General features: G+C 43.2%; 1 protein-coding gene across 2 annotated transcripts in view; it reads left to right on the forward strand.

Annotated features, from left to right (window-relative positions):
* The window catches only part of LOC137641573 (COMM domain-containing protein 6-like), a 93,235-nt gene that overhangs the window by 54,365 nt on the left and 14,836 nt on the right, over positions 1-24,034 (forward strand). For both annotated transcript variants that reach the window (XM_068374270.1, XM_068374269.1), the window contains one exon: positions 2,693-2,780. In XM_068374270.1, the coding sequence (XP_068230371.1) occupies positions 2,693-2,780 (88 nt within the window). The remainder of the gene's footprint in view (positions 1-2,692; positions 2,781-24,034) is intronic.

Consider the following 24,034-nt stretch of genomic DNA (forward strand, 5'->3'; position numbering starts at 1 on the left):
CGCGTCTTTTATCTTAAGAATGTCCAGTCTCTTTACGAGAACTGCTACACTCTGGGACCATTCGTAGCAACGAGTGCAGTAGTGGTGGGGGCTCCACCACTACAATTCCCTAATTCCAGAACCTTTTTATCTTTCTCTTGAAATATTTTTGGGTTGTCCGGAAGGCTAACAAGCCTTTCGCATCCTACTTGATTTGGCGGGTGGTCAAAATCATTTCTTGAGAAGCGCCTAGATTAGAGGTTTTGATGAGGACCTTTAGTATGGGTTGCAACCCTTCATACTTCAGCTCCTAGGAGTCGCTCAGCATCCTATGAGGATCGCGAGGCTCAGTAAGGAAGACGTACTTAAAAAGGCAGAATAATTGTTCAAGTCGTCTTCCTTACCAGGTACTTATTTATTTTATGCTTGTTATTTTGAATAACTGCTAAAATGAAATACGGAATACTTAGCTCATAATGTCAACTTGTAATGCTGGTCTCTACCCACCCCCCTGGGTGTGAATCAGCTATATGATCATCGGGTAAGTTTGATATTGAAAAATGTTATTTTCCTTAGTAAAATAAATTTTTGAATATACTTACCCGATGATCATAAATTAAAGGACCCACCCTTCCTCCCCAATAGAGAACCAGTGGGACAGAGGAGAAAATTGGTTCTTTGTTGACATCGAGTACTTGAGTACCTACTTGACAGATGGCGCTGTTGATGTACACCCCCACCTGTATAGCGATCGCTGGCGTATTCCGCCCGTAGGTTTTTTCTGTCGGGCAGCAGGGATGCAGCTATATGATCATCGGGTAAGTATATTCAAAAATTTATTTTACTAAGGAAAATAACATTTTTCCTTATGATACAAACCTTGAGCTCTTTATACAAATTTGGCCCTCTATCACCTATCCCCTTGTAAGTCCTGGATGCAATCAAAAGTGATGAGACAGCACCGGTGTGTGTGTGAGCGGGGTAGCCAGCTACCCCCCCCCCCTATCCCCCACTAACTAGTGGTGGAGTAGTTATTATTATTATTATTATTATTATTATTATTATTAATATTATTATTATTATTATTTATTATTATTATTATTTTTATTATTATTATTATTATTAATAATTGCTAAGCTACAACCCTAGTTGGAAAAGCAGGATGCTATAAGCCCAGGGGCTCCAACAGGGAAAATAGCCCAGTGAGGAAAGGAAACAAGGAAAATTAAAATATTTTAAGAACAGTAACAACATTAAAACATGTATCTCCTATATAAACTAAAAGCTTTCACAAAACAAGAGGAAATAAGAATTATGTACCTAAGTGTGCCCTCAAGCAAGAGAACTTTAACCCAAGACAGTGGAAGGCCATGATACAGAGGCTATGGCACTATCCAAGTGCAGTAACCCCTTGGGTGAAGAAGAATTGTTTGGTGTTGTCAGTTGTATGAGGTCAGAGGAGAATATGTAAAGAATAGGCCAGATTGTTCATTGTGTGTGTAGGCAAAGGGAAAATGAACCGTAACCAGAGAGAAGGATCCAATGTAGTACTGTCTGGCTAGTCAAAGTACCCCATAACACTCTAGCGGTAGTATCTTGCTAAAGTTTTATGGCTAGTCTTTTAGCTTTGCTGAAAGTATATTCCTAATAAAGAGCTCAAGGTTATCATTAGGAAAAATACAAATTACTTTCAAATTTGTTATATTTCTCAGTTTTTAGCATAGCAGTTTCTATATCCATGAACATCATATCATTTTGGCTGAAAGCAGTCCTTATGGATTAAGAATGGTTTTTAGATCATGAGTTAGCCTTATTAATGTCATTATATGCCAAGTAATGATTGCTTCTACATCTTTTTATTTTAAAAGGATTACAGTGTTCTAGAGATAGAGTTGTCGACCATTTTGCCCCATGTTACACTGATGGAAGCAGCTTATTATTTCATGGACACAAAGTGGACAGACAAGAAATTAGCTAACCTTATCATTGATTTTTTATCATAACTGTCTTACTTTATAAGCTCTTAACAGCTAATCTAATCTGCATCGAACATTGCTACTTCTTGTTCAGACAAGAAATAATTTCCTAATTACTAGTATAAAATTGAAAATTTTTTGCCATTTTGAATAAAAACCTTCTGGCATATTCTTAGGTTTTGAAAGAAAATTCTTGAGTTTGCATATCAAAATTTTATTTGGATCTCTAATTGGATAAGTGCTGATGAGTTATATGTGTTTTTCATACAACATGGACTACATTAGTGCAGCATTGGATTTGTTCACTATATGAAAAAATGTAAAGTTAATACTATTGTGTTTATCATTTGTAAACCCAATGACCTGGACAGAATCCCACCCATTGCATAGATTTCACATTTTTAGCCCACCGAAGCTTATGAATGACAGAGAGAGTAAAGGATCAATCTGGGCTGTGGAATACTTATTTTGGGAAAACAATGTACTTATTTCTTTTTTAAGTAACTCCAAAGTAATATAAGTGGGCAGGATGTACTGTATAAGTAAGAGAGAAATGTACTTTTTTGTGAAACTCTACTTGTTTATCTTTGCCTTTTGCTCTCTGCATAACCTAGAAATTATGGTAATGTATTGCATTACATAAATCTTAAGTAACTATTCATTTTTTTTTAATGTATACATAGATTAAGAAATTTATTTTGTAAGCCATTGCAAGTACTTCTTTTTACCATTGACAGCTTGACCTCTTGAAGGATTCGATAGCAAAAAATGAATTGAATGGAAATTCAAAGGAGGAACTCATTGATCTTCAGTGGAAATTTGGAGGTAAGTTTGTCATATCTTCATTGATGAGAAAAATATATATTTTTCTTTAAATTAGCATTAACACTAATATGAAAAATTTGAAAAGTCATTTGTAATTTTCCTATCGTATACAAACCTGGAGCTATTTATTAGGAATTATCTTTCAGCAAAGCTGGAAGACTAACCATTGAGACTTTCAAGCGAGGTGGCAACTACCCAACCCGTTGGTTAGCAGGGGGTTAGTGAGGGGTAGTGGTAGTTGCCATCTACCCCTCTCACTCACAACAGTGTATTCGATCCACTTTTGATTACAGGTAGGACTGATAACAGGGCAATCTGTATAAATAGCTCCAGGTTTTTATACCTTAGGAAAAATATAAATTACTTTCAAATTGGTCATTTGTTCCGACACTCCTACAAACCTCACACTATGTATTAGAGAGGGCTCACCCATTAGGAGAGTAGAAGCCTTTTTACATGCTTAGTCATTACCCTGGGGTTTTACGGCTTGGCCTGTAAGTAAGATACACCCTGACACCTCGGTAAAAATTTGTGTGTCGCACTGATGCGGCCTGAGCAACCTGTGTGCGTGTGATAAGTAGTACTGTGACTGTCTAGGTAAGATATTCTGAGATTCAATAGGAATGTTAGTATCACTCATAGAGGCTGAAGTCCTCGTCGCCTTCGTCGATGGAGGAGATGAGGCCCTCCATCGTGGGCCTTGAAGGCCCGAATGACCCCCTGAGTAATTGGTTTTTTGAGGAAGTGGTGTTAGGGGGCAGGAACTCCACCTGGACCCCTTTGTAAGGGAGGTCCATTGCATGTCCTCCTGCACAGTCCATCAAGAGGAGGACCTTAAAGGGCAGCCCATTTTCCGCGAGGTACAGCTTCACCTTTGAGATGAAGCAATTCACGAACCAGTTGAGTGTGAGGGCTTTGGTTATCCATGCCTTTTTATTACTCATCCAGTAGACAGGCAGCAAGGCTTTGTTTTTCAAAGCCCAAGGATTCAAGGACCTATGAATTAAGCCGGGCTTAAGCATGAAGCCCACGGCATTCCCGCACATAAGGAGAGTGACTCAATCTTTTTGGGCCTTGAAACTGGGCTTCTCCACTTCGTCCATGTAAAGGAACGTCCAGGACGGCTTTCTCTTCTAGAAGATGCCAGTCTGATCCGTATTGAACACCTGCTGCTGGAGATAACCACCCTCTTTAATTAATTTCGGGAACTCGTCCTCGACGTAACGAAGAGCTGCCTCTTGTTCTGCCGAGGCGGCCTCCCCATACAAAGGAACACTGCGAAGGCCAAACCTCCTCTTGAATTTCACGAACCAGCCCTTGCTGGCAACAAAATCACGTTTTTGTTGTAGGGCAGGATCATCTTTTTCGTCGTTTTCGCTCATTTTTTCTTCAGGAACTAGGCTATCATACAGGGTTTTGGCTTTGGTTTGAATCATGTTGGTATCGAGACTAACCTTCTTTTCCTGACAGTCCGATACCCACATTGATAACGCATTCTCCATTTGCACAATCCTCTTATTATGAGGAGTCACAATGCGCTTAGTGTCTTTGGAGAACGTTATTGAGGCAGTTTTTTATGGATTTTCATTTCAACATTTTTTATGTAGCGAACCGTCGATTCAGTCAATCAATCAATCATTCAGTCCGTTAATGTGGGCAACAAACGCATAGCTACTGCCTGCCTTAAGCATGTCCAATGATTTCACTGTCTCATTCACCATCATCATTTTTCTCTTCTTCTTGGGTTCACTAGAGGATGTAGAGGGTAGAGGACTTTTAAGAGCCATTTTTAAGAGCATCACTAGCACTATTTCGCACTGAAAAAGCACGAGAACAGCTATAAGTTCTACGAGGCAAGACTAAGAAACACAGACGAAAGATAACAATGAATGCGGTCTCCCTTTATGGGGTTCTCGGCAGGGAGAGATGCTGGATAAAGCGTCTCAGCAGCTCAGCCAATAAGCTTACGAGATTCCGGAGCCGAGATGACCAGCGAATCAGAGAGGTGGTTTTTGAGTTGCGCGCCATCTCAGTGTTGTTTATACCTGATGTTCTAATGTAATCTCCCAGCCTTCTGCTAGTGCCCGCGTAACTTTTGCACCATTTTTTCTCAATTTTTGATGAATTTTATTGAAAAATCCGCGATGCACTAAGGACGCGAAACTTGAGGCGCGAAGTGGTGAGGGATTACTATATGTATATGTATATATATATATATATATATATATATATATATATATATATATATATATATATATATATATATATATATATATATATATATATATATATATGAGCTCAAGCCATGTTGTCCTGATGGAAGTTCCTATTAGTAGCTTCCTAAGGGATATATGTACTACAGTGATATTCCCAGAGAATTTTACCTTTAGGTCTCCAGAATTCTAACTCCTGGCACGAATATCCTTAAATTTTTTCTCGTATTGCATAATATCAGGGGACATATTCTTGACACGGACATAGCAATCTGCACCCCCAATAGTGTTTACGCTTCGAGGGGGAAAGTGGCAGAATTAGAAGGGGAGCCGTATCAACGTTACCCTAGTTCCCATACTACTATTGAGTATCACAACAGCGCCATATCCAATATGGCGGACATTCCTAATTTTGTAGCGATTTCGCACGGTGGTGTTCCCTGTTGATCTGACCTTTTCGATCGATTTTCAAGGGTTATTATGCAATCTCCAGCTTCTTTCGCCTCTGGAAAGTTGAGTATTGATTATTTACATTGCGTGTATTTTAGCTCCTGTCTCACAGTGAAATTAGAGTAATTTATTGTGATTAGGAGCTAGGCCTGTTACCGGAGGCGCCATGGGCGCTGTCGTTCGTTAGGCTTGTGTTATTTAGTTAGTAGAACGACATTCCCGGTTAAAATAGCATTAATAATTCAATCGTGAAAGCTATTTAGGCAATTTATACTTGTAGAGATATTTATATGCATAATTCTCCTTTTTCTATGTCGATCGTATATGTCAGAGTTTCGGTGATTTAGGTAACCGAGATCTCGTCTTGCCTAGGTAACCTAACCTAGGCGATATAGTATACTTTCGACATTTCTCCGGTTACCCTCGTGTATTGGTTTATCAATTCATCGGAGATTGATATCTCCTAGAATTATTATATAACCGATACTCGTCTCTAGTAGAGATTTAAGGGTAATCTCTCTTTCCCTCTGAGTGTAGCCTTAAGCTACAACCCTAGTGGGTTGTGCCACGAGCTTTCATTCATGCATGACTAGCCTAGGGTTTTCTGTCTCTTCCCTTAACAGCAGATAGCAGGTTTTGGGATTCGGTCAGAACCTCAGAGTGATTAGTCTTGTGCAGTCATTCCCCTGCCGGCTAGGCTGCCGACATAGGAGGCTAGCCCTCGCTAGGCCGCACCTGAAGTGGTTGTATGATGCCGCCACCTTCTCCCTGTGGTCTAGTAGACTAGTCCTGTGCTCGCAGACCCTAGGCTGAAGAGTCGTTTTTCTTCTGAGGCCTAGGATGGTGCCGGCACTGGAACTCTGTTTCTCCCTTGTTGAGTGGAGGCGGCACTGCTGCCGTCCCCTTAACTGTATTGGCAGACCCTAGGTTGGAGAATAGAATTCTCCTGCCGCCTAGGATGGCGCCAATACTGAAACAGAGTTTCTTAAGGGTGTGTAGGACCGGCAACCTTGCCGGCTCCTTCCACTCTTCATACAGGACCCTTTTCCCTCCCCCTCTGTTCTTTTGTGGTGGCCAAGCCATTGTTTTTCTTTGGGCCGTCGTCCTGCAACCTCACTGTTGCCGGTGGATTGCGGGAACCGGCCAGACTCCTACTATGCAGCTGTTATCCGGCTGGCCCCAGCTGCTGGCAGCCATGACAACTGCCTGCGGCCATGTTTTATACAAACTGTCGGCGGCTATGACGGCTGCTTGTGGCTATGCAAGCTGCTGGTAGCCATGTCATCTGTTGGAAGCCATGACGGCTGCCGGCGGTTGGCGGCTGCTGACAGCCATGATGGCTGTTGGTGGGAAGTCCCTTCTGTCACCAAGGTTCTTCAGTCCTCCCTTTGACTGCTGGCCATAAGTTCTGTTGCTGGGGTACCGCCGGCCAGACCGGCACAGATAGGTTCTGACTCAGCCGGCAGTATGCCGACTGTACCAGTGCTGCCGGGTGCTAGCCTGCCGGCTATGTGCCGACCGGATCTTGCCGGCGATGGTACTTGGGGCTGGATGGAAGCCTGAATGTTACATTCTCCCCTTCCATTTGATCCTTCTTTCTGGAGAAAGGCAGTAAATTAGTCATTTACATCCTTAATTGGTGTATGCATACACACTAATAAGGCAACCTTCACTCCATGCTGTCTCTCTCTCTTTTAGCTAGCATGCTGGCTGCGCTGGCAGGGACTAGCTAAGCCGGCTGAATTACAGTATATGTTTATACAGGTAGTCAGTATATTTGCAGTATAGGATATACTGCAGATAGAAAAACTATTGTATATATTATACTAGTAGTTATTTTACTATATATCTTGGGTATCCTTGCCCGGGTGTTTGCTGGGACCAATCTTATGTTGAAAGAATAGAATTTCTTCAATATTCTGATTAGAAATTAGTCTCATATTACCTTACAATATTAAATATTTTAAAGGGCTGGTGGTATTACACTTCTAACCCTAAAAGGTTAGAACCCTTATCCTTGAGTTTCCCTGGTCAGGAAACTCTATGATTTTAATATTGTAAGGGAGGTCACAGCAAATGGGCTGGGTAGGATACACAAACATATATATTTCCTAGTCCAGTCGACGTCAGGCCGGCTGGACTGTGCCCCAGATGCTTGCCACAATGGCAGCACACTGGCTGAACTACATTATATATAATTATACAGTAGTCAGTATTTTGCAATATAGTATATACTGCAAACAGAAAACTATAGTATGATGATACACTAGTTAGTTTCTAACATATTTTGGGTACCCTTGTGCGGGCTTCTGCTGGGACCGTTCCTATATTAAAAGAATAGAATTCCTTCAATACTCTGATTAGAAATCAGTCATCCTTACCCCACAGTGTTAAAAAATAAAAAGGGTCAGTGTCTTGTATACTCTCTACCCCCAGGGGTTAGAACCCTTTCGTTAGAGTTCCTTGATAGAGGAATCTCCTTATAGTTAATACTGAGGGGGGTAACAGCATTTGCTTGCAGAGGATACACAAGTATGTGTCTCCCGCTATCCCTTTCTAGCTTACTATCCTAAGCTATTTTATTAAAAGATGACTTTTACATATTGCTTATCAGTGAGATAATCAATTGTATACTCATTCTGGTTTCCTTTCTTTACAGGAGGAACCCCAGATGACGTGTTGCAGTCTTCTGCAATATCAAGAGTAAGTGTTTTTATGGTCATAATAAATGCAGGTTCCATGCCCCCTGCAATATTATTTCCAAATCCATACATTATTGGAACCCTCAAGTGTGCAATGTATGTCGGACCTTAATGTCCGAGGGTTTCAAGAATCCCAAGTCGATAGAGTTTAGGGATGCAGCTTGTAACAAACTACGAAACTGGGTGAGAGGCTTCCAGAAAATCTCTCCGGGACCATACCTACCTAATGATAGGATGTGTAACTTACTATTCCCAAATGCAAGTAAAGAAATAGTGGTGTGTCCCAAGTACGATTCACACCTTCCTGCAGCCAGATGGCCCTTGAGACGGTGGGCAGGAAGCCCCCACGGGAAGAGGTGAATAATGTCGGGTTGGAATGCTTCCTTTTGTACCAGCTCTAGAGCCATTAACATCGACATCTTCACCCTCTACCCCTCTATTAGATGAAATGGACCAATTATGGGCCCATATGAAAGGTCTAATAGAAAAATTTTGCAAACAAGATGAAAAAGAGGAAGTGAAATGCAAGATAGAGCTCTGTGAAGCTCCACTTGTCGCTCCCCAAGGGTCATACAAATGATCCAGAGACCAAGACCTTCCATCATGCTCCAAAACCAATCCCTGGAGGTTTGCGGAGCTTATGCCGATTTTAAACGGCAAACTCTACATCTCGGAGAATGGGTGCTGTTCCTTTGGGCAAAATCCAGTTTTGGCCAAGCTCTGACACTTTCCCTAATGGTTTCATTCGACTGAGACATGAACCAATGTCAAGAAAAGAAACGGAACTGAAGGTCATGGTTCTCGACCATGATAAGGCACAGGTTATCTTGTCAAGTAGCCTGAGAAAGGCGGGTTACTCGGTGTCGAAAGTATTCACACAAGGTAACAGACACCCTTCCTTTCTTGCTCCTGCTTCAATATCATTCCCCTTGATGTGGAAGGCATTTAAATTTGTTGCCAAGGCAGTGGAGGCAGGTAGACCATGTCCTGCACTCGAGGAGTGCATGCCTCTGTCACTAGCCTTTCCCAGGCAGGAGAAGGATTAGAATGAAGTCCACTTAACCTTTTCAGTAGGATGACTAGACACGGATGTCACCAGTCGACAGTTTAGTGAGAATCTCCCTAAACTATCCGAGTTTCTTTTGTATAACAAACTAGAAACAAAGGAGAGACTTGCAGCCTCCCTATCCCTACAAAACTACATAGAGTTGTGTTCAACCCACCAAAGTACCCCAGACATGCTTATGGTCTTGGCCAAAATGCATATGGCCACCTTAGTAAAAGACCTTTATGCCATTATGAAGGCTAGGAGAGCCTCTAGGGAGTTTGTGTTCGCTGCCGCAACAGTGAAACACGAAACCAGGAAGCTGATATCTTCCAACATCTGGGGCAGAGACCTCTTTCCAAACGAGGTAGTTAGAAAGGTGATTAAGAAGGCCACCACGGAGAACATAGGACTTCTCCAAAAGTGGGGCATCTTTTCAAAGAGAAAGTCTTCCATGGTAGTGGGTCCCCAACCTAAAAGGAAGTCGGAAAAGTCTTGAAATATCCCTCAGGCTGTTCAACAACATCCCGCAGTTGCAGTGACCGCAGTGCCACAGGCAAGCAGTCGAATATGTAAACCTTCTGATCAGGCTAAGCAAAGAGACGCTTCTGGTAGGAGGGAGGTTCCTTCAGGATCGCTGGACCTTCGATCCTTGGGTCCAAGGCCTAATCAAGATGGGAGATAGACATGCCTCCACCATCATTTCCTCAACTCTTCCTACACTCCAAAACCCTCCTGGAAGAGTATACCTTAGAGCTCTAGAGCACACAGGTGGTTAGGAAAGTATAGTCCATCAAATTCCAGGGAAGGCTGCTTGGTGTTCATGAGAAGGAATCAAGAAAACTGTCATTCTGGACTTGTCGCCACTCAACAAGTTCAAATAAAACAGCAAGTTCAGAATGTTAATCCTTCTGAACATAAGGACACTGTTTCAAAAAGGGGTGTTCGCAGTTTTGTCAGACCTGAAAGATGTCTATTGGCATCTTCCAGTCAGTCACCCCCTCCCCTCCTACCTAGGATTCAAGTTACAGAGGATAACGTATATCCTAGGAAAGATACTTGTCGGATTAGACAGTCCTAAGTATCTTCACGGGATTAGCAGACTCAGTCACGCAAAAACCAAGCCTAGAAATGGTTCAGGCAACAATGTACCTGGACGAAAGGCTGGGGTGGGCAGCACCCAAAGTGGCTGGTCTATGAGCATCCAAGGAAGTGATCCAGTTCTCGGAACATCGGGGATGCAAGATAAGCTTCAAGAAGTCTCGATTCTCTCCAGCCCAAAGGCTTCAATGGCTGAAAAACCATTGAAACCTGCTGTCACACCAACTCTCCTTTCACTTGGGGATATAAAAGGAGATCGCAGGGTCGGTCAAGAGTGACTGGTAATCAGTCAGGATTCCAAGACGCTAACAGGGAGGAGTTCGGAACTCTCTTTAGTTCGCAATAGTGACAGACCCAGTGCTAAGAGCACAGCTGAAAGATGCGTTAAGAGTCTGGAGAAGATACGTATCAAAGGCTCGAAGAGATCTAAAAAGACCGATATCAGTCCTTCCTTAATCGCTTCCCTAACAAGGGTCAAAGGCCAAAAGTCCCAAGACCATGTTGGTCCTATCATGGGTGGGGAAACTCTCTCCACGCAGATCAGACCTCCTAAGGCTGATCTGGGACACCGAAGTGACAGTGAGACGTCAGAATCGACAATGCTAGAGAACGTCTCATACAGTCTAGGTGATGTTAACCATCCTTTACCTAAAGGGATGGCACCTGTCCGCAGTTCATGTGCAATCGGTCCGCAGTGTGACAGTGGATGTTCTACTCGGGCTAAAGCCGAGAGAGTTAGAATGGTCCACAGACGCAGACCTAGTCTCTCCCATATGGGAACAAGTCCCCGAGCTGCAGATCGACCTCTTCATCACGAGCGTTTTCAAGAAACTACCTCGATATGTAGCCCCATACGAGGATCCTTTAATGGAGATCACAGACATCATGTCTCTAGTATAGAGGGGATGTACTCAGGAATTCTTGTTCATCCCATCTGATCTCCTGCTGAAGGTCCTCAATATGCTGAGATCCATCCAGGGAGGAGTGGCTCTGTTGGCTCCCAAGTAGCCCAAGAGCAATTTGTTCCCTTTAGTGAAGGATCTGAAGCTGAGGCTGGCCATAGTTCTGAACCCAGGACTATCTTAGAAGGTTCAGAAGTTAATTGCCTTCGATTTATCACAGAGAACCCGAACCCTTCATTTCATGATTTTCTTGCCCTAGCGGTTAGGAAAAGATTTGGGATCTCAGAAGGCAATATAGAATTCTTAGAAGAATACAAGTCAAAGTCAACGAGAAGCCAATACGAGTCTTCTTGGAAAAAGTGGGTTGTTTTTGTAAAAGCAAAAGGACCGAAAGAGATTTCAATGAACTTCTGTCTGTCCTTCTTTGTCCACCTTCATAATCAAGGTCTGGCGGCCAACACGATAACTACGTGCAAGTCAGCCTTGACTAGACCTCTTCTATATGCCTTTCAAGTGGATCTGGCGAATGAAATCTTTGATAAGATTCCGAAGGCATGTGCAAGGCTTAGGCCTGCACCACCATCTCATGGTCTTTGGACAAGGTCCTACATTATGCCTCATCTGTGAACAATGAAGATTGTTCCCTCAAGGATCTAACCCAAAAGGTTATTTTTCTGTTTGCTTTAGCCTCCGGGGCTAGAGTTAGTGAAATAGTGGCCCTATCTAGAGATGAGGGCCACATTCAGTTCACAGAAGCGGGAGAACTGAATCTCTTTCCTGATCCAACCTTTCTCGCTAAGAACGAGCTACCCATTAAGAGGTGGGATCCCTGGAGAATCTGCCCTCTGAAGGAAGATGTGTCTCTATGTCCTGTAGAGTGTCTAAAGGTCTATCTTCGTAGGGGAGGACAGCTCTTTAAAGGAGAAACCTCTGGATCAAACTTATCCCTAAAACAACTGAGGGCGAAGCTCACCTATTTCATTCGCAGAGCAGATCCTGACAGTACTCCCGCAGGTCATGATTCGAGAAAAATTGCTTCATCACTGAACTTTTTTCAGTATATGGACTTTGAGCGGCTTCGCTCATATACTGGATGGAAATCATCTAGAGTGTTCTACAAACACTATGCTAAGCAGGTCTATGAACTGAAGCATTATGTGGTGGCGGTGTGTAGTTTAGTAAAACCTGTCGTCTAATTCTGCGATAAACAGTTAATTGATTGGGACTGTCAATTAAAGGGAGAAGGGGTCAGCACTTTTAGTGTGACCTTTTGAATGAGTGTTACCATGGTGACACTAACTCTGTTCAAAATCTCAGGTGTGGAATTATACAGATACTGTAGCACTAGTGCCGTGTGTACGTAGTACACAGTGTTGATAGAATATAACAGGTACAGAAATTATGAAGAGAAATTTTATTAAAAACTTTTCTTCAGTCTGAGAGTGGCACTCATCATTTCTTCCCTTTAAAAAAGGAAAAATAATTTCTGTATATGTTGCATGTATAATTCCGTTATCATGCTACATTCGTTTTACTTGTTAATTCATTTAGTCATTTATTAGAAATAAATGTCTATTAGAAAGTAATTGCGTCCTAATTCGCCCGACAATTGCATGTTTATGATGCCAGAGTTCTTTGACTTACTCATATAAGTATACTTCATATCATTGTATGCTTGCAAACAATGGATATAATGAACACTGATATTGGTTCGGCAATATATACAAACCTTGAGACTGTTTGTATACTCAGTGTATACTTATGTTTGTTCATACAATATATGCTAACCTTGAGGCCCCTTTTCTACTGTCCAGAATGACTCTTCCCTGTAGGGGGCAGGAAGCACTAACATCGTTTATGGTTAGTGATGATGTCGGATAACGGTAACGTCATTTGTGTCAAATGGTCCAAATGACCATAGAAATAGTGTCTCAAGGTTAAGGCACTGACGAAAATCCACAGATACATTAATGCTCTGGTATATGGCTTGAGCCCAAAAACGGATTTTGAGCGAAGCGAAAAATCTATTTTTGGGTGAGATAGCCATGTCGTCGTGATAGACCCACCCTTCTTTTCTAAAGAAAAGATCTTCACAGTATCCCTCCCGATTCTACTATATCTGTAGCACCATGCTATATGCTACAAGGAATGTCCGCCATATTGGATATAGCGCTGTTGTGATACTCAATAGTAGAATGGGAACTAGGGTAACCTTGATACGGCTCCCCTTCTATGTCTGCCACTTTCCCCCTCGAAACGTAAACGCTATTCAGGGTGCAGATTGCTATGTGGCGTGTCAAGAATGTCCCCTGATATTATGCAATATCCTTGAGAGAAAATTTAAGGATACAGTGAACCCTCGTTTATCGCGGTAGATAGGTTCCAGACGCGGGGGCGATAGGTGAAAATCCGCGAAGTAGTGACATCATATTTACCTATTTATTTAACATGTATATTCGGACTTTTAAAACCTTTCCTTGTACGTAGTACTGTTAACAAACCACCCTTTAATGTACAGAACACTTAATGCATGTACTACAGCACCCTAAACTAAAACAGGCACAAATATTAAAGGCGATTTTATATCATGTGTTTCCTAAACACCTAAAAAGCACGATAAAAAATGGCAACCAATGTTTTGTTTACGTTCATCTCTCATCATAATGAAGAAACAAACTCATTTAGTGTACAGTACACATATATGTATAGGTTATTTTTTGCATCGATTATATTGATTATACAGTACTGTATGTTGATTTTTTTATTACCAATGTTTTAGTTTACGTATTTTTCTTAGGACTTCCAAATGAAATGTTTTTCTTTATGACGCCGCCTGAAACGACGGCGTGTACGCTCAGTAAACAACCACGCTCAGAACAAACAAGGCATTTAACGCGCATGATGATAGTGATAAATAATGATACAGTACATACAGTATTTACAGTAAAAGCATTTACAAAATATGTTACCTTACAAATATAAATTATACAGTATTGTACGTAGCAAAGCAGGAAAACAATTTACGAGAGAGAGAGAGAGAGAGAGAGAGAGAGAGAGAGAGAGAGAGAGAGAGAGAGAGATTGTTTTACGTACGTAAATGTAAATTTTAAACAAAAAAAATATGATAGGTTACAACATGTAGACTTTTAAAACCTTCCCTTTAACTTAATGCATACAGTACGTACAGTACTAAACTATAAAACAGGCACAAATACAGTTTTAGAATGTACAGTAAGAATATTAAAGTAAAAAATAAAGATTGTTACTGTACTCACCACGAAAGAAGTTCAAGAAAAACTTGAATGGTGATGGCGATGAATTTTCTGCACAGTAGAAATGATGATGATGAAGCTGATGATGTGTTCTACTGTGCAGCCAATGATAGTATTTTACGTCTCTTCAGACGGAGGTGTCTTTTCCTGGGACACCTCTTCAACTTCTTCCTGGGAAACTTCTTCAATTTCTTCCGAAGGCGTACTAGCAGGAGGAACTGGCTCTTTTTTGCGAGGCTGGAAGAACATTGTGATTGGAAGTTGTTGCCGCTGCTGCTTTTTTCGATCCAAGAGCATTTTGTAGGGAGTCATGTCTTCATCGATCTTGTTGCAGAATTGCATCGAGCGAACCATATCCTCGTCCCACTCTTGCAACATTTCTTTCAACTCCTTCGCATGGTTGCAGGCCTTGGCAAGCCGTTCTAATGTTAAGCCCATTTCTTCGACATTTTCTTGGGTCTCTTCCTGGGTATCACTGTCTTCTTCACTGGCCGATTTCGTCAGGTCTTCGAGGTCTGCGTCAGTTAGGGGCTGGGAATGGCAGTCCAACAACTCGTCGACGTCTTCAGTCGTCATGTCGCCAAACCCGTCACCTCCAATTATGGCAGCCAACTGCACAGATTTGCGTATTGCTGAGTGTTGGATTTCCGACGGAGTAAATCCCTTGTCGTCGTAAACAATATCGGGCCACAACTTCTTCCGGCTCGCATTCACGGTTGCAGGTTTCATCTCTTGAAGTGCCTTCTGAATATTCTGCAGGCACGTGGCTATGGTGTACTGCCGCCAGTACGCCTTCAAGTTAAAATCTTCATACTCGTCATCTTGGGCAGCATCCACACACGCAACGAGGTCCGCCTAGGTGTTCTTCGTGTAGAGGGCCTTGAACGCCCTGATAACCCCCTGGTCCATCGGTTGAATTAATGACGTGGTGTTGGGTGGCAGGAACTCAACCTGAATGCCCTCATGCGACAGGTCAGTTGCGTGTCCACCAGCGTTATCCATAAGGAGAAGGATCTTGAATGGCAAGCCCTTCTCTACGAGATATTTGCTGACTTGCGGGATAAAACACTGATGGAACCAGTTGGAGGTCAGCTTCTTCGTAATCCATGCTTTTTGATTATGCATCCAGTACACGGGAAGGAGATTCTTATTTCTATTTTTCAAAGCGCGAGGATTTTTTGACTTATAAATAAGCCCCGGCTTTAACAAAAATCCAGCAGCATTGCCACACATCACGAGGGTAACGCGATCCTTGAATGCTTTAAAGCCAGAGGCTTTGGCTTCCTCTTTGAACAGGAAAGTTCGCGACGGCATTCTCTTCCAAAACAAGCCAGTCTCATCCATATTAAAGACTTGTTCCGGCTTGTATCCACCTTCGCCGATAATATTCTTGAACGTCTGTTTCACGTAAGTTTCAGCAGCGGCAGTGTCAGCGGAAGCAGACTCCCCATGCAGGGAAACGCTTTTCAGGGCGAAGCGTTTCTGAAACTTCGCGAACCATCCTTTGCTTGCGGGAAAACGTTTCTGAGGCTGGGAATCAGTGGATGTCCCTGGTTGAGGATCATCTGCGTCATCATCATCTTCAGCATGGTTGCCGTCGTCGTCTTTAGGTTCCTTTGCAGCAAAATTCTCATATAAGCTCAAAGCCTTTGTTTGGAGGGTGTTCGTATCCAACGCTATGTTCTTCTTCCGGCAGTCGGCAATCCACACAGCTAAAGCACCTTCCATGCGTACGATCGTTTTATTACGCGTTGTAACGACTCGCTTCGCTGATCTGCTAAAGGTGATTGCAGCCGTCTTTCTAATGTTCGCCTCGTCCTTCTTGATATAGCGAACAGTAGATTCGTTGATGCCAAAATGGCGGCCGGCGGCCGCGTAACTTCTACCATCTTTTAACATGTCGAGAAGCGTAACCTTCTCAGCTATCGTCATCATCCTTCGGTGGCGTTTAGGCTCACTACCAGCCTTAAGAGAAGCAGAACGCTTGGGAGCCATTACACTAGGATTTACAGTAACAAAAAGTTCAACTTAAAAAAGTCGCACACAGCACAGATTCACACACTTAAGAACGTCTACTCAGCGATACGCGGTAACAGAGAGTGGACGATCCAGCCCCGCGAGAACTTTGATGCTGCGGGTAGGAGATGCGGGCAAAACACCAATCACAGGCTAGATAACAAAACTTGAGTTCTGATTCGTCATCTATCAGCGCTTGAACCAATCACAACCCGTCTTACAGTACTATGATGCGTTGGTTACCTACTCATAGAAGATGCCCCGCGCATACCGAACGTACGTAGATTAAGTAAATACCGTAATAATAATAAATAATGATAATAATACTGTACAGTAATAATAATAATAATAATGATAATAATAATAACAATAATAATTTTATTAACAACAACAACAATAATAATAATAATAACAATAATAATAATACAGCTTTACGTACGCTATTTTACGCCTCTCTCTCTCTCTCTCTCTCTCTCTCTCTCTCTCTCTCTCTCTCTCTCTCTCTCTCTCTCTCTCTCTCTCGTACGCTTATTCGAAATGTGATTTTTGCAACAAAGAATATTATTGGATGCAGTACTACGTACGTATACATACAAAAGATTCATGGAAAAGAAGCACATCCATTACAGTACACACCATTCTAATATGGTATGACTGCATCTGATTTGCGTTTCATGTTCGATTTAATTTTACTACGTACTGTATACAGTACTGAATTATCGTATGATCACATTCTCTTTTCGTGTTTTATTTCTTTCTGTGCTGAATTATATATCATATGTAATGCAATGAACAATCAGTAAGAAAAGATATTACTAATTACAGTATTAATGGAATTACAGGTAACAAAATATCGTATTTGGTTGTCTTCAGATTTCGCGGTATTTTCGAATTTTCCGGAAAATCCGCGATATGAATATATATATGGGTTATGGGAAAACCCCGCGAAGTGGTGAATCTGCGATTGTCGAACCGCGAAGTAGCGAGGGTTCACTGTATTCACGCCAGGAGTTAGAATTCTGGAGACCTAAAGGTAAAATTCTCTGGGAATATCACTGTAGTACATATATCCCTTGGGGAGATACTAATAGGAACTTCCATCAGGATGACATGGCTATCTCACCCAAAAATAGATTTTTCGCTTCGCTCAAAATACGTTATATATATATATATATATATATATATATATATATATATATATATATATATATATATATATATATATATATATATATATATATATATATATATATATATATATATATATATATATATATATATATATATATATATATATATATATATATATATATATATATATATTTCTGGGCTTGAACCTGTGCCGGCCAGTGAATAAGCTCCTATTAGCACTTATTCTTAGGTAATTTACTGCTAAATATACCAGAGAAAAAATGTAAAGGAGTGCTAGGTTGACTAGCTCGCTCACCTATTGGTGTCGGTATGGAATTGGGCGTATAATCCAGAGGTCCCGCACCATTTAGATTCATCCACGACAAAGACCCCCAATAGAGGAGAGCCGTTCAACCTCACTCGGCACCACCAACTCTGCATCCGCTCAGAACCCAACTCCTTTTTAGCACGCCTGTGTGGTAACCCGCTAGTTTGTGCTCTCGTGTTTTTGCCTTATTTTCCTTGTGATTATGGCTTCTACATCGGTTTCCCAGGAGACACCGTCTAAGTTAAGTACCAAGCTATGTTTTGCTGTGTTTTGAGCAATCTAGATCGTTTAATAATTAAGTTATAAGAGTTTATTCTCTTCGATCATCTCGGTCTTGCTCGATTCCGCTTACGGTTGGTACTCCTGTTTCGAGAGCTTTTAGTTTCACTCGCGGTGTTACTAAGTGTATTATTTTTATTATTAGTTTAATTTTTATATGTTTTATAGTGGATATTCATTATTTAGCGTTTAGAGCCCTTGTGGCTCATATTTAGGGCTGATATCAGATTACGTATCGTAGGTGGCTTGCCGGCCTTCGGCCATCAGGTTGTTGTCCTTCGGGATTTATTCATTATTTCGCATGCCTTGCCCTAATTTTTTATGTGTATATTTATATATTTTTCAACGCTATTACTTTTATAATGAATATTTGTGCTTATTACTCCGTATGATCTGTTTTGGTAGTGTTTGGGGATCGTCAGTTGGTAGCCCTGCTGCTCCGTGTCACGTGATCCTCCCCCAAGCTCCCCCTCTCGCTAGGTTGGTGGCTAAGCTTCTCTCCCCCCTCCCCTAGGGGACCGTTGCCTTCCCTTCCTACAGAGGGGGTAGTTCAGTGTTTATGGACTATGTCCTCTCTCCGGGTGTCCCGGTGGTTTTGTCTCTGTCTAGACTGGTTGGCCACCGGTCAACAGAGTAGGAATCCCGGTGCACCCTATTTTATAAATGTTCACCTATCACACTTTTATTTATGTTATACGAAAACCTCCGGGTTCTGTTGGTGGTTCTTATCTACGGTTCCGCCCCCCTTATTTTATAACATTTACTATGATTATATATGACAGATCACTACCCCGGAGTTCCTATATGTATTAGTTTATGGATGTAATTTTATATATCCCGGTCCGGGGCTTAACCTCGCTCCGGGAAGTCAGACACCATGTGTGTTAATTCTTTGTTGCATCCTTCTTTATGATCCCGGCTCGTCCGGAATGAATAGTTATACTCTAGTCTTAAGTTAGACTTATGTTTAGGCCCGGGTCCTCCGGACCCGCCCCTACTTAAGAGTATTATAGTTAAGCTCTAGTCTTAAGTTAGACTTATGTTTAGGCCCGGGTCCTCCGGACCCGCCCCTACTTAAGAGAATTACAGTTTCTCATATACTATTCTTATTACAGATGGTTCATTGCCAGACGACGGCCTGTGCGGCAGTTCTTCACCAGCCTTGTGGCCATACGGTGTGTAGGTCTCACGCCCTCTGCGGAGTACAACTGGAAGATATCGTAGTCTGGCATCCTGATAATTGTATGGTCTGTTTTGACCTCATTACCACCCTTGGATCTGATTCGGTGAGTCCCGTTGGCTATGTTGACTTTTCTAATTATTCTTACTTTTATTGGGTATACATACACTATTTAGTAAGATTTCTATGGTCTTTAAAGGACCTCCTGGACTCTTCCTTTCTTTAATTCCCACTATTATTTCAGGCATCCCCGGAGCAGAAGACTGCGGCTCGGGCCACCCTGAAAGTGTGGGTTGGGGGATTTGCCCGAAATGTGAAATCAAAGCAGCCTTACGTCCTCTCTGAAGACTACTGTGCAATGATTTATCCTAATGCTAAGTCTTCAGCCGCTGTGGCTAGAGCTGTTGCGGCACCCATCATTGCCGACATTGATGCCACTATTTCTGGATTCATCGATCAGGATCAAGATCAAGATACGTCTGATGCCCCCGGAGATCTGGAAGACAATGTTGCCTCCTTGAACTCGGATGTGGAACCCATGTTGTTAGATGATCCGGATGCAGGTAGGGTGGTAAGTGAGGCAGGTGTTACCGGCGCTGAGATTCCTATCCCCAGCCCCGCTCTTTCTTTTTCATCTGATCTCTCTTCTTTTCATGGTTTTTCTGGGGACCGCGATTCGTCTCACCGATCACACCCGGTTCCCCCCAAAGATAAATCTAAATCTAGAACTTTGCCAAAAGCTCGTAAGCCCCACAAGGCTTCCCATGGTTCTAAAACGAAAGCAAACCCATCATCTAAGGCTTCCGGCTCCTCCTCTAAGTCTCACGACCCGGGAGTACAATCCGCCACTTCTGCTCCTAACCCGGGCCTTTCCGAATCAGCCATGCTTCGCATTGTGTCAGAGATGCAATCTAAGATTGTGTCAGAAATGCAGGCCAAGATGGACACGATGTTTTCTAACATTGGTCAGAGACTTGGGGCATTAGAGCAAGGTGCTCCGGAGCAAGTTCAAAGCTCTCTCATCCCGGATGCCTCTAAGCTTCCTCCGTTTACCAAGAATAACCCTTGGCGCATGGCTCTTCATTCCCCGTTCTCAGACGGGATGTTAACGTTGGAAGGTCTTGGTACTCGTCCACTAGAGGACTTTGAATTCTTTCCTCCTGGTCTCGCATTTCCGTTTCATGGTTATGCCAGGCTTACCGAGGAAGCTCTGGTTCGGCTGGATAAGGTCCCTAAAGAGACCGTCATTTTCCCAAAGGAACAAGCCCAATCTGTTTGGGCTAGGTTTCTAAATGACATAGGTTGCACCAATACCATGTTGACGCCTCATAAGAGTTCATTTACAATGTTCCTAATGGACAAGAATACCGTGACTCCATGCGTCACTAAGATTGCAGAGCTTGCCTTTCAATACGCTCTGGAGGAGAAGCCCTTGCCTCCCATCCGAGAGGTAGATCCGATCTCCCTCCTTCTTCCTTCAGATAATGAGTGTTGGGACAATGTCCATACCACCTTTACTTCCGGCAAGCTGACAGCGGACTGTGCGTCAGTAATTTTTAGTGAACGGCTTCCCCGTCTCCCGGAATCCCTTATTAAACAGGAGTATGATTCCCGCCTACGTGTTGGTCGAACCTTGAACTTGGCCACTTCTACGGAGTCGATAGCCTTAACTTATGATACTGAGAGTATCTTTAAGTCTTTCAATAAGGCTACTTTGCAGTCTTTGTACTTTGACCTATATGACTTTGCTCTTGCTAAACGTAGGTGCCGCAAACACGTCCTGGCTGAGGCGACTATTAGGCACGAACCGAATAAACTTATCCGGTCCTCTTGTTGGGGTCCAAATCTTTTCCCTGAGGATCTTGTGAAGGAAGTCTTGACAGAAGCTACAAGAGTTAATCAGAGCCTTAAAGCCCGTTGGGGTTTGACTCCTAAGCGGAAATATGATCCCGCAAGTTACCAAGCCCGTGGTAGGAAGAAGCTCCGCCCGTATACCTCCACTCAGTTCCGGCAACAGCAAAGTAGCTCGTCCGTTTTCCGGCAGCCTCTCCCACCATCTCCTGCTATTCCTGCACAGCCTTCCACCTCTCAGGCTCCTTCCTCGGACGACTACGTCACCGTTCTGTTCCCTAAGAGCCAGCTTCCCGGTGCCTCCACCACCTCTCCAGCCTTTAACCAATCTTATGAAGCTCAAGGCTCTTCCCAGGATTATAACAGAGGTAGAGGCTACCACCGTGGGTCATACCAGAACAGAGGTAGGGGTAGATTCTTTCGCAAAGGAAAGAACTTCCGAGGCGGACGTGGAGGCAACTCCTCAAGCCAATACTGAGGTGCAGCGGGTAGGGGGGAGGCTTTATGCCTTCCGCAACAAATGGAGGTTCAGTCCCTGGGCTTTCAGTATCATCTCCAAGGGACTGGGGTGGAGTTGGATTCAAGGACCTCCTCCACCGAACAGATTTCATCAGCATTCCACTCCGGATCTAGTCGAGTTTGTCCAGGACCTGTTACAAAAGAACGCCATACAAGAAACGAAACACCTGAAGTTTCAGGGTCGGCTGTTCAGTGTCCCGAAGAAGGATTCGGACAAGAGAAGAGTGATTCTAGACCTATCCCTTCTCAACTTGTCCATTCAATGCGACAAGTTTCGAATGCTTACCGTCTCGCAGGTGCGGACCTTACTTCCCCGTGGGGCCGTCACCACCTCTATCGATCTTACAGACGCCTATTATCACGTTCCGATAGCGAGACACTTCCGTCCGTATCTAGGCTTCCGCCTAGGAAACAAAAATTACTCCTTCAAGGTGATGCCTTTCGGGCTCAACATCGCCCCAAGGATCTTCACAAAGTTAGCAGAAGTTGCTGTTCAGGAACTCAGAAATCAAGGGATTCAAGTAGTAGCCTATCTGGACGACTGGCTCATTTGGTCAGACACCTCCCAAAATTGCCTAAAAGCCACTCACAAAGTCATCCAATACCTTCAATCTCTAGGCTTTCAGATCAACTTCAAGAAGTCCCGTCTTCTTCCGAAATCAAAGTTCCAATGGCTCGGCCTGCAATGGGATCTTATATCTCACACTCTGTGTCTTCCCAAACCCAAGAGGTTAGAGATTGCAATGAACACCAAACGCTTTCTCAAAGACAAAGTGAGTTCCAGACGGCTCCAAGAGAGGATCCTAGGGTCCCTTCAATTTGCTTCAGTGACGGATCTACTTCTGAAAGCGAAGTTGAAAGATATCAATCGTGTCTGGCGTTCGAGGGCGAATCGGAAGCTCCGGGACAGGAAAGTCCGCCTTCCTCCCATTCTCCGGGAAAGACTTCTACCTTGGACAAAGGCCAGCAATCTGTCAAAGTCAGTTCCCCTTCGATTTCCGCCTCCGAAGTTAATCATTCACACGGACGCATCCCTATCAGGTTGGGGAGGCTATTCTCAGCACAGGAAAGTTCAAGGTCTTTGGTCTCCCTTATTCCGCCAATTTCACATCAATGTGCTGGAGGCCATGGCAGTTCTACTAACCCTGAAACGTCTCTCTCCATCCAAGAGACAACACCTTCGTCTGGTTCTCGACAGCGAAGTGGTGGTCCGCTGCCTCAACAGAGGCGGATCAAAATCAGGGCCTCTGAACCATGTTCTAGTAGCCATATTCTCCCTAGCAGCCTCGAACCGTTGGCATCTTTCAGCTGTCCACCTGGCGGGAGTCCGGAACGTAGTTGCAGACGCCCTGTCCCGGACCTCCCCTCTAGAGTCGGAATGGTCACTCGATTAAAAGTCATTCCGGTGGATTCTCTCTCGGGTTCCCGGTCTCCAAGTAGACCTCTTCGCCACGGAGTCCAACCACAAATTGAGAGTATATGTGGCTCCCAATCTAGACCCTCAGGCCTACGCCACAGACGCCATGTCACAGAATTGGGACAACTGGGAAAGGATTTATCTCTTTCCCCCGGTGAATCTTTTACTGAAAGTCCTAGACAAACTGAGATCCTTCAAGGGACGAGTAGCCTTGGTCGCACCCAACTGGCCCAAGAGCAATTGGTACCCTCTCCTGCGAGAGTTGAGACTACATCCTCACCCGATACCCAATCCGGTTCTGTCTCAGATAGTACAAACACGCGTTGTGTACGCTTTCTCAAACATTCAGAGCGCCCTAACTTTATGGACTTCATGAAGTTTGCGGCCATGCATGGTGCCAATATCGATCCTCGAAACACCCTGTTCCTAGAATCAGATAAACGGGATTCCACCATCCGCCAATATGATTCTGCAGTTAAAAAGTTGGCTAAATTTCTGATAGACTCAGACGTACACTGTATGAACTTGAACCTTACAGTCACTTTCTTTAGAACTTTATTAGAATCAGGTCTGGCAGCCAATACTATCACCACTATTAAATCTGCTTTGAAAAAGATCTTCCTAGTGGGTTTTAACATAGACTTAACCGACTCTTTGTTAGCTTCAATTCCGAAAGCCTGTGCCAGACTGAAACCGGTTACTCGTCCTACCCCGGTTACCTGGTTCCTTAATGATGTGCTCAAATTGGCTTCTGATACCATTAACAGTTCTTGTGATTATATTCCCCTTCTCAGGAAAACACTTTTCCTTGTGAGTTTGGTTTCCGGAGCAAGAATTTCTGAACTGGC

The sequence above is a fragment of the Palaemon carinicauda genome, chromosome 5, assembly GCF_036898095.1.
Source record: "Palaemon carinicauda isolate YSFRI2023 chromosome 5, ASM3689809v2, whole genome shotgun sequence".
Classification (NCBI taxonomy): Eukaryota; Metazoa; Arthropoda; class Malacostraca; order Decapoda; family Palaemonidae; genus Palaemon; species Palaemon carinicauda.